This window comes from Python bivittatus, unplaced genomic scaffold (assembly GCF_059951505.1).
Source record: "Python bivittatus isolate LINGU-HERP-01145 unplaced genomic scaffold, Pbiv_v1 ctg000350_np1212, whole genome shotgun sequence".
In the NCBI taxonomy this organism is placed as follows: domain Eukaryota; kingdom Metazoa; phylum Chordata; class Lepidosauria; order Squamata; family Pythonidae; genus Python; species Python bivittatus.
Window position 1 is genome coordinate 22,841,445 of NW_028277074.1, and position 13,031 is coordinate 22,854,475.

At 37.3% G+C, this 13,031-nt stretch overlaps 1 protein-coding gene across 2 annotated transcripts; it reads right to left on the reverse strand.

The window, feature by feature from the left end:
* On the reverse strand, positions 1 to 13,017 carry WDR4 (WDR4 tRNA N7-guanosine methyltransferase non-catalytic subunit). Of its 2 annotated transcripts, none has more exons than XM_007434818.3 (11): positions 12,389 to 13,017; positions 10,286 to 10,348; positions 9,733 to 9,879; positions 8,835 to 8,991; positions 8,276 to 8,388; positions 6,997 to 7,057; positions 6,307 to 6,405; positions 5,389 to 5,453; positions 4,355 to 4,538; positions 3,196 to 3,265; positions 1 to 1,106 (listed from the first exon to the last, which is right to left on the reverse strand). In XM_007434818.3, the coding sequence occupies exons 1-11, from the start codon at positions 12,499 to 12,501 to the stop codon at positions 931 to 933; spliced, it is 1,248 nt and encodes a 415-aa protein (XP_007434880.2). In that variant the 5' UTR covers positions 12,502 to 13,017; the 3' UTR covers positions 1 to 930. The 2 variants fall into 2 exon arrangements, with proteins under 2 accessions (XP_007434880.2, XP_007434881.1); XM_007434819.4 differs by having other exon boundaries at positions 9,733 to 9,814; positions 12,389 to 12,462.
* Between the last annotated feature and the right edge of the window lie 14 nt (positions 13,018 to 13,031).

The following is a 13,031-nucleotide window of genomic DNA, read 5'->3' on the forward strand; positions in this document are numbered from 1 at the left end:
ATTACTAGCTTTGGACTGAAAAAAAATTGAAAGATCTTCAAGTTGGCTGAATAAATCCAAAACAGATGTTCCATAAATATGCTTTTTATTACTCCTTTACTGTTAAAGAGGTCAACTTAATAATCACAGTGCCAATCAAAATAAACATGTGTCATGACACAAATATTGCTACTTAGGTTCTTGTGTCAGATGTTAGGATGTCAGTACTTAAAGGCAGGATTTGTGTCATGAAGTCATTAAATACATGCCATTTTTGCATCACTGGGGCTTGCTGCAGACACCACTTATTGTAATATTACAGCTATCATATGCTACCTTCACTTCACTTGTGTTTCTACCTATTTAAATGGATTAAGGACAATTGGAGTTATGCAGAGCCATTTTTACAGGTCTCCTTCTAATTGTTTCTATGGGTAAACTCTACAAAATCTTCAGATACAAAATTCTAAGGATAATTGGGCTTGGCCATGAACCACATCAATAAGCCAGCTCCTTTCTCATATAACTATACAATATATATTGCCTCAGCTTTGGGACAAATAGACAAAGAGGGGTGGGTAGAAGCTGTCCGCTTTGCAATGATTTTGAACCTGCAATGGTCAGTTTGACAATGATATTGTGAGAAAGCATACTCAGGAAGAAAGTCTGATCAACTGGATTCGGAGGAAGTTCTTTGTTATGATTCTTTTTCTAGGTATTAATTCCAACATTGTCATTCAAGCAACATTTAAGTCATATAGTTAGAAACAAGTTATTTAAAGGCACTGGTATGTGGCTTGATAATCAGGTTACTTCTTTTGCCATTTGTCAAGGGTGAGTTATATTGACACTAATCATCAAGCAGATTTATTTTCTGTTGTGCCCAAGGAAGAGATTCCGTTTTCTGTTCAGCTTCTTCCAAAGCCAGAGATGTCACAGCACTGAGCATCGTCAGGGCAGCATTCCAATTCTGACCTTTTTGGTCTGTTCACTTGATTCGTATTGTGGATCTTTCCTCTTATTTTTCTGCTTCTGAAGTCTTTCTTCTTTCTTTTTTAGATAAATGGACATATTATCAAAAGAAGCCTTGTAGAGATTTTGGAAGCAGCTCTCTTTGTCCATAGCACCTGCATAAGGTAGAGTAAATTGGGAATTTAACAGTTACTCTATAGCGCCTGGCAAGTTAGTATACATTAACTTTATAAGCAGGGGCCTTTTTCATGCCTAAGATGAGAACAGAGACTTAAGTCCTTATAACCTGCATAACATGCAATACCTAGACTCCCCATCTTCCACCAGGGAGAGAGAAAAGCTATTCCAACTTTGGCTAGGCAAAGTTGTGGGTTCCTCTTTTCCCACATATGACATCTAGCAGTAATCATTCTATCAGCTTAGCTAAATTGCTTCCATCCCATTGCTTTATGACAAGTATAACTTTAGCCCATGCTGGTTAATGTTAAGCACGTCTGAACTATAAGTAAGAGAACAAGTAACCACATTTGGACAAGTCACTTTCCAAATGTCTTGCTCTTCTACTTGCTGCAGTGCACTATTAATGTAGCTGATCCTCCCAGTCACTTGTCAAGGAAAGAGGAGGATAGATCAGATTAGTTAACTAAGGAACATAAAAGGGAGAAGACGGACAAACTCTAATATACAAAGGATGGGGAGAGGTGTCCAGTAGAAGCCACTATGACATCACATGCATCATGATATTGTTGTGCTAAGGGCACGAATTATGTAATTTACATCAGTGACAAATTACATAATGTACGTTATTTGCATAATGGCATATATTATGTTATTTACCCTCTGCAAATGCCCGTGAGGACAATGGTAGAGGCAGTGGTTATCAGTGGCTATTAACAATCTACTTTTTAGAAAAAGCAATACATCTCTGGTTCCTTTAGAGCAAGGCTGATGAGGAATGATTAACCTGCAACCTGAGTCATACATAGCCTAAATATTCCCTCGTTGCAGCTTTGCTGAAAACCGACAAAAATTCATGCCATTTTAAAAGAAGCAGCAATGAAAACTATAATGCAAACCCTTACAATAAGCACATCATGGTTTAAAAATCAAAGACATCTCTCAAACTATGCCCAAACCAAGTTCTACTGATATAAATGTTGTGGACCCACTTAACCTGGCTGCCTCAGCCTCTCCTAAAACACTAAGTGTGGCACTGTGCCTCAAATAGGTTGTTCACCTTTGCTTGGAAGAATTATTGTTCAACTATGAAAGATCAGAAACTGATCAATATACTATGACCATTTCTTCTTTGTTCCCATGTTTATTGTTGGTACATGCTACAATTAAGTTGAGAAATTGTTTGGTTCCTCATTGACCAACAATGTCACAGGAGTGCACTTGTCATTCTGGCAAAGATCCTTACCCATTAAGATAATTAGGAGTTATGGTAAGCATTATACAATACAAATTTAGCCAACAAGATGAATTTAAGGATGACATTAGCTGGTACTTTACTCAGCAACTGTGCAGAAGTAAAAACAGCTATCGTTAGGACTGCAATACTTATCTACTTCAGCAAAGAAGATAATGATCACCTCTGCATATCTATTAATCTTTCCATTTGACTGCACAAAATTAAGTCTGTGGTAGATTTTTGATTCCAGGAACAGTTCTAAAAAACGGTCAAAATATTCATTCCCACCCACCTTACCCATCTTCAACATGCTACAGCAGAAGAGATACTTTGTTCCTCTGATGAAGGGGAGGAGAGGAAAAAGAGCTATTAAAATGCTGGCAACAAAAAGATATAGCAACCACCATTTCCATAGGGGTAGACACTAATTAGGACTCATTAACCAGCTCTCTGATGTTAATTATCTGCAATAATCACTGTCATCTTAATAGTCCCCTTTCCTCATCTGCCAATACAGAAGAACTGTGCACAGCTCTCTACTTATTACCAGGGTGAGGGTAAGTAGGTGGGAACCATTCCATTGTGTTCTCATGTCATTCAGCTGCTCTTCTGTGGTATCAGTAAGTTGGACATTTGACACCTGATCCCTATGGCTTAGAGCAATGAGGCTTCCAGATAACTCCTCCCACCTCCAAGAGCCAATGCTCATGCAGAAACCAAAGCTAAAACTAAAGTCAGCTTTTATGGAACTTCAGGGATGGATTCTCCAAATCTTAATCTGACCCTCAATGTAAAGCATTTGCTTGGCCTGTTAAACTCATCTTTCCTACCTTCAAACACTGTCCAATGGTCACGTACGTACTTTGATATTTTCACCAATTCTTTCTTGTCAATAACAGGCTGAAAGAAAAGAACAGTAGCTTTTGAAAATTTCATAGGAAGCAGGGGGCTTTTCATACAAGCTGGCTTGTACTGAGAACAGCTCCCATAATCTTTTGTTTTGCATGACCCATTTCCACTTCTTCATGAAGGTATACAGCAACAAAGAAGATATTCCACTTATACTTTTAGAAGAAAAATAAACAAATTAGGTCAGTACTTCTGTTTCCTTATCAACAGGTCTAGTTTTTGAGTTTAGACTGCTGTGTACTGACCCACAATACACTTGTTTTATATCTACATACACACAGAGAGAACTGCTACACCCCTCCTCATTTTCTTTTTAACCAAGAAGTCTTCAAACCAAGGTAGCATATTCTGACAAACCAAAACCCCTGCTGCCAACAAAATGGCAGGACAGATGTGAGGAAGAAGCTTCACTGTGCTTCTGGTCTTTTTTCTGATAAACAACAACAAAAAGAACCTCCTTTTGAGTCAGATGGAAGATAATTCAATCTAATCAGCCTAGTGATTACTCTAAATTTTCCACAAAACTGGGACATGGCAGACAGCAAGCAGCCCTTGCATTTGCAATACAAAACAGTATGTATCAAATACATACCACGCCAAAGAACACTCAATATCATATACCCATACTTTTTATTACATGCTGTAATAAACAGATTTAGTGTCTAAAGGAAAAACATTCCTCTGACAAGGCGCCAATCAAACCAGCTGACATAAATTCTCTTTTTATATATATAAAATATGTCAGATTTAGTTGTGATTAGAACTGAGCTGCTATATCCCACTCCCTAATGTTCAATTACATATTGCCTAACAATATTCTAAATTTTAATCTGAGGGAACTATATTGAATTATATTTTCTTAGGAAATGTTTAGAACTAGCAAAAAACAAACAACAAAAACAAAAACAAAAAAACCCAGCACCATAGAAGAATCATTGAAAGCTGAAGAGCTGAAGTATTCTAATACAGAAATGCACAGTATCCCAACCAAAGAAATTCAGCAGTGGCCCAGAGTCCTTTGCCAGATACCACAGAATTAAAAACACACGTAGCAGTCTGTGATCATAAAAATTCTCTCACCTGCCACTGTCCATCCTCAGGCTGGTAGAACAGAAGAGGTATTTGCTGATTCTCCTGCAGTACCCAGAGTCCACCGGTTTCCTCAAATGCAACATCCCAACCTTTGTGGTTCAAGGTTATATGCTGTTTAAAAGTTAGCTTCTGAGCACTGGCATCAAACTGGAAGATGGATACTGCAGAAATACTTTTAGAAGCAACCAACATTAGTTGGCATGTTACTTTTACACATCAGGTTTCCTACATCAAAATTACTCTCATGAGGTAAACAAAATGGGGAGGTATGGGGAGGCCTCCTGTCTTCAGCCCCAGATTTTTCATTTTCTTGGACTCTCCTTTCCCTTTTTTAGAAATGTTTTTAAATTGATGTTTTATGCATTTATATATATTTATGCTTTTAATGTTCTGTGTGAGTTGCCTAGAGTTCCCCCATTGGGGGGAGACAGGCGGGGGAGAAATTGAATGAATGAATGAATGAATGAATGAATGAATGAATGAATGAATGAATAAATAAATAAATAAATAAATAAATAAATGGTACATCAAGTATAGTATAGACTGGTTCACATCTAATCAGAAGTAACTCCCACTGAACTTATTAGGGCTTATTCCTAAGTAAATAGATATAGAATTGAATTTTAAAAGCTGTGTATAAAATGCTATCACATGCTGCCACTCTTCACAAACAGATTAAATTAGATATATTCTCTCCTACTGTAGGCTGGTACATGCAATATGGCCACCTGAAGGAATTCCCAATGTTTCAAGAAATAGTTTCCATGATCTGCCATGAACACACTGTCAGCAGAAGTAACTTCACAATGTGAGCATTCATTAGAAATCTACTATAAACCCTTATTATATTCCATTAATTCAAACATGTTTCATAATCTTCCTGTAAAATAACATCACCGTGCACAGAGCCACATCCTAAGACATTTAATCAGTTGATTCCACAATAAATATAAACTTGACTTGTAATGAACTAATGTAATTGTCTGCTACCTCTACAGGAATTTTATTTTTTTTCCCCTTACCAGTCATATAAAATGGCAGTGTAATTTCCTTCACAACAATAAGCTATTCTTGAGACTGCATATTTCTGAGGAGGAAAAGAAATGTAATCATAATCTGCAAGAACTGAAAATCTTTTTCTGTAGGAAGAGGTAGAAAGAAATAGAAGAACAGCAGGAGAAGAAACCTTTTTAACAGAGTTCAAGGTCTTACTCCAAATCAGAGGTGGGGACCAAAAACACATCAGGTTTTCTATAACACAGACAAGCTGTCTTTTACTCAGCCTATCTTCACTTTTGTTCTGAGCAAACACAGGAAAATAAAGAAGACAAAACATCTAAGTGGGCAGGAGTTGGATGGATAGTTAGTATGCAAAAAAGAAAATGTCCCTGACTTCCAGAATCAGTGCAACCACTAAGGCACGCCCAATTGTTTAGTTACAATTTTTAGAATATCAGCACACATCTGTCTACATGGTAGAGGTATACATTATAATGCTCAGTACTGCAGAGAGAGGATATGTGTATCTGTCCATGCAGATAACTCTCAATTTAGCATTACCCAGACAAAACACTGTCAGACTATCCTCTCTAGGATCAACTCAACAGAATTCATGTAAAATTAGTAGTAAAAAATTAAGGTAAGCCTCCAGTAACATGAAGAAGAGACACTTCTAAACAGTTTTAAATATTAGTGTTCTAATATTGTGAAATGATTATACTCTAAGATAGCTACTTCTCAGAATAACAGAATGTTATTTACCAAGAAACCTCTATTTTATAGAATCAAGAGGTGACTTTCAGTAGCATAAACTTGCTCTCAACTTCATCACAGTTCAATAAATTCATTCAAACAGACAAGTACAACCAGTGTAAAAAAGCAAGTAAAAATGGAAAGGTACAAACTATGTTATAGAAAATGTCCACATAAAAGACAATTACCTTCTCATTCTTAGTGGCTTCATATATATTCAAATGATTCAACTGAAAGCAATGTAGTTCTTTCCCACTTTTATATTTCCAGAGCCTCAACGTACCATCCTAAGGAAGTTCAAGAGCGGGGCTAATTATTTTTGCCAAAGAAAAGGAGTTATTAATTTCACAGAGACCTTCTCTCTCATACATACACACAAAGTTTGTATCATACTAAGTTATGATTCCTTTAACTATGATTGGTTAAACAAGCTATAATGGCTGAGTCTACACCTAACTTTAAGCATAAGTCATGGTGTGTAAATCATCCTGATGTGCATTAACACAATTTGATGAGCAAACAAACCACATTATGACTTAGCACAATTATGAATTCAGTCAGAGGTTTAAAAGCCATCTTAGATACATATACAACGTCTCACATACATACAGCAATGACTTCTAAGAACACACTGTTGTATTTTATACTTCGGTATAACTAGATATTAATAATGAATCATGTGGTCTAAAACATATGGGAGAGTGATTCCCTGCAGTCTTAATGATGCTTCATGTTTCAGCCCAAAACATGAGAGAAAGCAAGAGAAATTACAATATTTTACTTATTACAAGAAAATACATTTTCATAAGCAACTTATTAAAATTCTAGATTCACAGAGTCCCAGATAATTTACAAACCCCAGGAGATAATTTACATACCCCGGAAGCTGATAAAAGAAGATCAGGAAAGTTTGGGATAACCACTATTCTGCTGACAAATCTAGAGAGAGAAAAAAATAAATTGAAACAAAAGCAATAAAGAGTAAAATTCTATGTGCCTATAGCTATGCAAGAAATTTTGTACCTAGACTGATATCTTACCTTGTATATCAAGAAAAATCCGCATATGAAAAAGTTTACCCTAATTAATTTTTCTCTTTTTTAATAAAACAGCTTAAAAAAAAAGTCAAGCAATCTATTCAGTTTCCCAAAATAAACTCTCATCTTCAATTTTTACATGACAATGAGAAATAAGAGAAAGAACTAAAATAAGGGGGATATAAAACTATAAATTGAATAGCAGACTTCCATTTTATTTCATGATCATGCTGAACTGCTGGACTTCAAGTATCATACTAGTATAGATTTGTATATGATAGCTGTAAGTAGCAACTTCTTAGTGAAGTGTTTCTTTGAACATTAAGGCTACTAATTTATTACCAGTAGAAATTAAGTTGTTACTTCAGATATCAACACTATCCGGATGGATATGACAATAAAGTGAAGTGAGAAACTAAGCAGATTAGAGAAATCAAACCCCCAAGCTATGAAAAAAATGGTGAATGCACTGAAGACATTTTAGAAACAAATGCTTACTCTATTGTGAATTTACCCAATAAGGGAAGCACATTGGAGATACATTGACATGAATCATCTTACAAAATCAGCAAACCTCACTTGAATCTAGGTCCTTTCGGAAAGGATGAGAAGTCTCAATTCTTATCCTTCTTTGGGGACTAAGACCATCTGCTCACCAAAAATTAGCACTTGTGGGGAAAGAAGAAGAATGCGCGCGCGCGCACACACACACACACACACACAAAAGAAACAATTCTCTGAAATACTCTTATATTATTAACAAATGCTTTCTTATGTTAGGGAATGTTCTAATGGGTGGTGTCTTGGCTACATTTTGAAGTAATCTGTGACAACAGCAACATATGCTTTTCTGAAAATCTGGATTCCTCAGCATCCAACTCATTTCTTTTTTCCAGAGTCAGAGCTAGAATGGATTCCTGAAAAACCTCCAAGAAATTGAACATTATGATTTTTCTTAAGTATACAGAATTACTGATCCCAAGATAGTGATTAGAAAGCTAGCTGTTATGAAGCTTGAGCTTAAATATCACTTCCTTCTTGTTGTTTCCTTATGTCAGTTTTGCAAAGAGGAGGTGCTCCTTTTTAATCACACTGAAAACAGGTTTTTGGCAACACTTACTCTCTGTGACCAAGGCAGAAGGACACTATTACATGCGGTGCTTTAGTCAAGCTAACTCGGATCTTCTCATCTCGATCAGCTGTTACGATATACTGGTCATCAGGACTCAATGCCTAATGATATAATACAGATCAATAGAAATAACCCACAATCCCATGTGTTCAGGCATAGTCATCCACCCACCAACCACATCATTTGTTTGGCTTCAAGTTGATAATCTGAGACAGGGTGGGAGAAATCATCAAATGTTGCTAGTCTATAGCATTTTACAAGGCTGCTTATATAGATACACATTTGTCTTAATTATTATTAATACACTGAAAAACTTACTTCTACTTTTTTAGTTTTATTGACAAAATTGAGCCCACTAGATAACTATGAAGTACTCACTATCTCTCAGCCCAAGCTACCTAATAGGGGTGATTCTGAGAGAGAAAAAATTAGGACAAATTACCATGAATACTACCTTGAGATCTCAAGACAGAAAGCAGATTATAAATGTAATGATAGTCTTTAATCAAAGTATTATTGGAAGGATCTACTAAAAACTCATGTGTACCAAATCCAACAGGAGAGACAAGTGTCCAAGCTCAACTGTTCCTGCATTTTTTGGTTCTATTATTGAATAAGAATACACATCGCCAGATTTGTCAGCAACCAGAATCTTGTCTTCTGCAGCTGTTATTATCAGGGAAGTACATCTTCTCATAACAGGTCTGAAAAAAAGAATTGACATAATTAAGGTCCAATCATCTTTGAACTTCAGAACCTAACAAGACAATATCTTCAGCAAAAACATAACAAATCTGTAACTCGCATTATCTCTTAGAATTCTAAAGATGGTTGGGAAACATATCCAAAAGATATCAGCTTGGAAGCAACTGTATTAGGTTCACAATAAAGAACTTGCATCACAAGTATGTGAGGCTTGTCTATGGTTTGTGGGACTTGCCAATGTCATGAAAAGTGATTTTGAAGCTGTTGGCTTTTCCAAAGAAACTTGCAGAGCAACACAAAAATATTTCTAGGCTGTTCTTCAGCTGCAGTTGACAACAGAAACATAAAACACAACAATAAAGCTAAGAAACAAATCCAAGCAGAAAGATAAAATTTATATAACAAGGTAAGGAAAGCATTTTTTTAATGTGTGTGTGCCTCTGAGTCAGCCTTGACTCCTGGCAACTGCCTGGACTAGTCCTTGAAGTTTTCTTGGCAAGATTTTCAGAAATAGTTTGCCATTTCCTTCTTCCTAGGGCTGAGAGAGAGCAACTGGGCCAGGGTCACTCAGCTGGCTTCAAGCCTAAGGCAGGACTAGAACTTATGGTCTCCCGGTGTCTAGCCTGATGACTTAACCACTACACCAAACTGGCTCTCTGAGGAAAGGATGCATAATGGTAATTTCTGTTGTTAATATTTAGATGAAAAATCTTTATTCTAAAGCATTTTCCTTCCCATACCTTACACTCAGACATTTCCAAGAAGGCTTTGTGCAGAAAAGAATTAGTTGTTTGTTGTCATCAGTCAGAGCAAAGTACTTCCCTGATGAAGAAAATGCACAGGCAAGGATATTGTTATTTGTTTTCCCTGGTGGCTTTTCATCTTCACTAAAAAGAGAAAAAGAATGTGAAGGATTTGATTCAAGAGTAAACTATTTCAAACACAACTTCAAATTATTTTGCAGAATATCCTTCCTTTGATGATGTAATAAATTAAGAAAGGAGGGAAGTATGAACAGCTATTTCCTACTATTTATTTCAATTCATTGATTCTTCTTTATATTTTAACTGACATCATGGTAAAAAAAGACATATTTTAAAAGACTAGCAGAGGTTTCTCCCTTGTATAGACAATGCTTATCTAAGAGACGTAAATGCCATATTCCCCAGAAGTACCCCTAGAAATGCCTAACTATAGATCCCATTATCCCCAGTTAGCATGGTTATTTGTTCCTTAATATGAGATGGCAGTAGAAGTAATATTCTATATACCTGGGAATTTAAAGGGTCTCACCTTTGGTTTTCTTGAGGTTTTCTGCTTGCAGTAGTGCAGTCATAAATGAAAAGATCATCAATGCTGTCAATTAAATGAATATACATAAAATAAATATTTCCTATGGAAGCAATCTCCCTTGGACTGAACTCTTAAACAGAGCATGCTCCAACCTATTAGCAACCTATAGCACTACTCTTTTTTTTTCAAACCAAAACCTAATCTCACTTGTTGGCATTCTCTGCACCTGTGCCAATTTCTCTGAATCTTCCTTAAAATATGATGCTCAGAACAGAAAGTAGTACTTGAAGTAGAATATGATCAATGCAAATATAGTGGAGCAATATATCTACTGATATAGAGAAAAACTACATTTGCCTTTTCATCAACCTTACATTCAACCTGTGGTCAGCTATAATTCAAAATACTTCTTCAGAATGTGATTATCAAGCCAAATAAACCCCCATCCTGTTTCTGTGCATTTGATTTCTTTTTTCCTAACTGTAAATTTCATTATTATTTTAACTTTATTTTTCAGCTCATATGCTGCCTCAGTCATGAAGTGACTCTTTCAACCCACTTCTCAAAACTATTAAGATCTTCTTGAATTTTGTTTGTCTTCTACAGTATAATCTATCCCATACAGTTTTGTATCATCTAAAACTTGCTAAGTATTTCCTCTCTCACTCACTCTGTCAAGCGCCTAACATTCCTTACAAGTAATTAAATAAAATAGTGAAAAGTATCAGGAATCAATCTTCTACAATCTAACTTGATACCCCATTACATTTTGATGAGGACTACTGATGAATACTTTCAATATGACTTTTAGGCAAGCTGTTGAGCTAATTAACAAATATGCCAACAGCCTATATTGTCTTACAAATCAGATTACCATAGGGTATTTTGTCAAATTCTGTGCTGAAATCAAGATACATTATAGCCAAGGATTCCCACTGTCTATTAAGAAAGATACATGACATGACAAAGAAAGTACCTCCCCAAAAATTTCATGTAGAAATATAACAACAAATAAAACTGTCCACTGTATTGTCGAAGGCTTTCACGGCCGGCATACGATGGCTGGTGTGGGTCTTCCGGGCTGTGTGGCCGTGTTCTGGAAGTTTTGTTTCCTAATGTTTCGCCAGCATCTGTGACCGGCATCTTCAGAGTGCAGGAGCACAGACAGGAGCAGTTCTCTCTGTGCCCAGATGCCGGTCACAGATACTGGCGAAACATTAGGAAACAAAACTTCCAGAACATGGCCACACAGCCCGGAAGATCCACACCAGCCAAAACTGTCCACAGCTTGCCTGTATTTCCATTTGGTCTATTAAGCCTTCTCTATTGGTTAGATTCTACTCAAATATAGGCAATCTTTTGTGCCTTTCTCTACCCTCTAAATCAGAAAGTCTTTTCTTTCAGGTCAGGAATTTCCTAGGTAGATCATGCTTGGTAAAGTTGGTCCACCAACAAATACTGGGGATAAGGTCTTCCAGTTCATGTCTCTTTGAAAAATCTGCAATTTACTGTGGGTAAAGGCTATCAAAGCCTTGTGGAAGATAACTACTATTATTGGAAAGGAACAATACTCTTTTTCACAAACTTACAAACTCTCCATATGTGGGTTTTGGTTTTTTTGGTGCCTCTGAGTCACTGTTGACTCCTGGTGACTGCCTGGACAAGTCCCTGTGGTTTTCTTGGCAATGCTTTTTGGAAATGGTTTGCCATTGTCTCCTTCCTAGGGCTGAGAGTGACTGGCTCAAGGTCAAGCTTTTTGCCTAAGGAGGCACTAGAACTGGCTCTCTCTCCATGTTAGTAGCGTCATAATCTAAGTATTCACAATTGATAGGAAGATGTAATCAGAGGCTTCATTCTCTCTTTTTCTCAGTACTACCTTACCTTTGCATCTTTGCTAAACTTTCACTGTCAAGTCTGTGCCAATACAATACCTAAACTAGCCCCTACCAATGTGATTTCTTCAAAATATATTGGACTAAAGTTCCCATCGTGCCAATCAGTATCCATCCCGTTAACAGTACTGTAATAGAAGTGGTAATTTACAGACTAGAAGGCTGGTGAAGGTTGATTTAAACTCCATCCTTTCATCCCCTTTTCACTCACTTGGTCTCTTTATAACGAGCGGCCAAGAACTTCGTGCCGCCGCTCACCACCATCAGATCCCCGCAAATCAGTAGCTCCGGAGAAGGACCCACGATTCCATCAGCCGCCTCCATAGTCACCCCCAGACCCACGTTGGGGCGCCAGAGAATCGTCACCAACTGATGATGTCATTCCCCCGCTTACTAATGATGATCTCAGAAAGGCACGGCTTGCCATAGAGACGAGCATGCTTGTTTGCAACCCGAACCGCTAACGCGATTAAAATTACTCCAAGGCCTTTGTGGGAACTGAGATATCAGGAGATCAAAAGAAGTAGCCACCGAATCCAGGTTTTTAAAAACTGCAGCTGCTGCAAAAGTATACACTGTCGCAATCTTATGGGCATTTCCGCGAGAACACTGACATAGGTTTCCATAATTTCGTGGCAATGAACGCCCTGGGGGAGGCCTCATCATAGAGAGGAAAACGTATTGATGGTACGCAACGCTGGGCCCAAGAGAATGTTCCAAGGACGTTCTTCCAACGTTTTTCGCTGAAGTTCTGTCCATGTCTGTCTGTGTCTAGAAGTACACGGAGCAGAGAGGCTCCCCGCTACTCCTCCATATCTCGAACTGAAGGTAACCCACCGGTCCTCCCAGCTCCC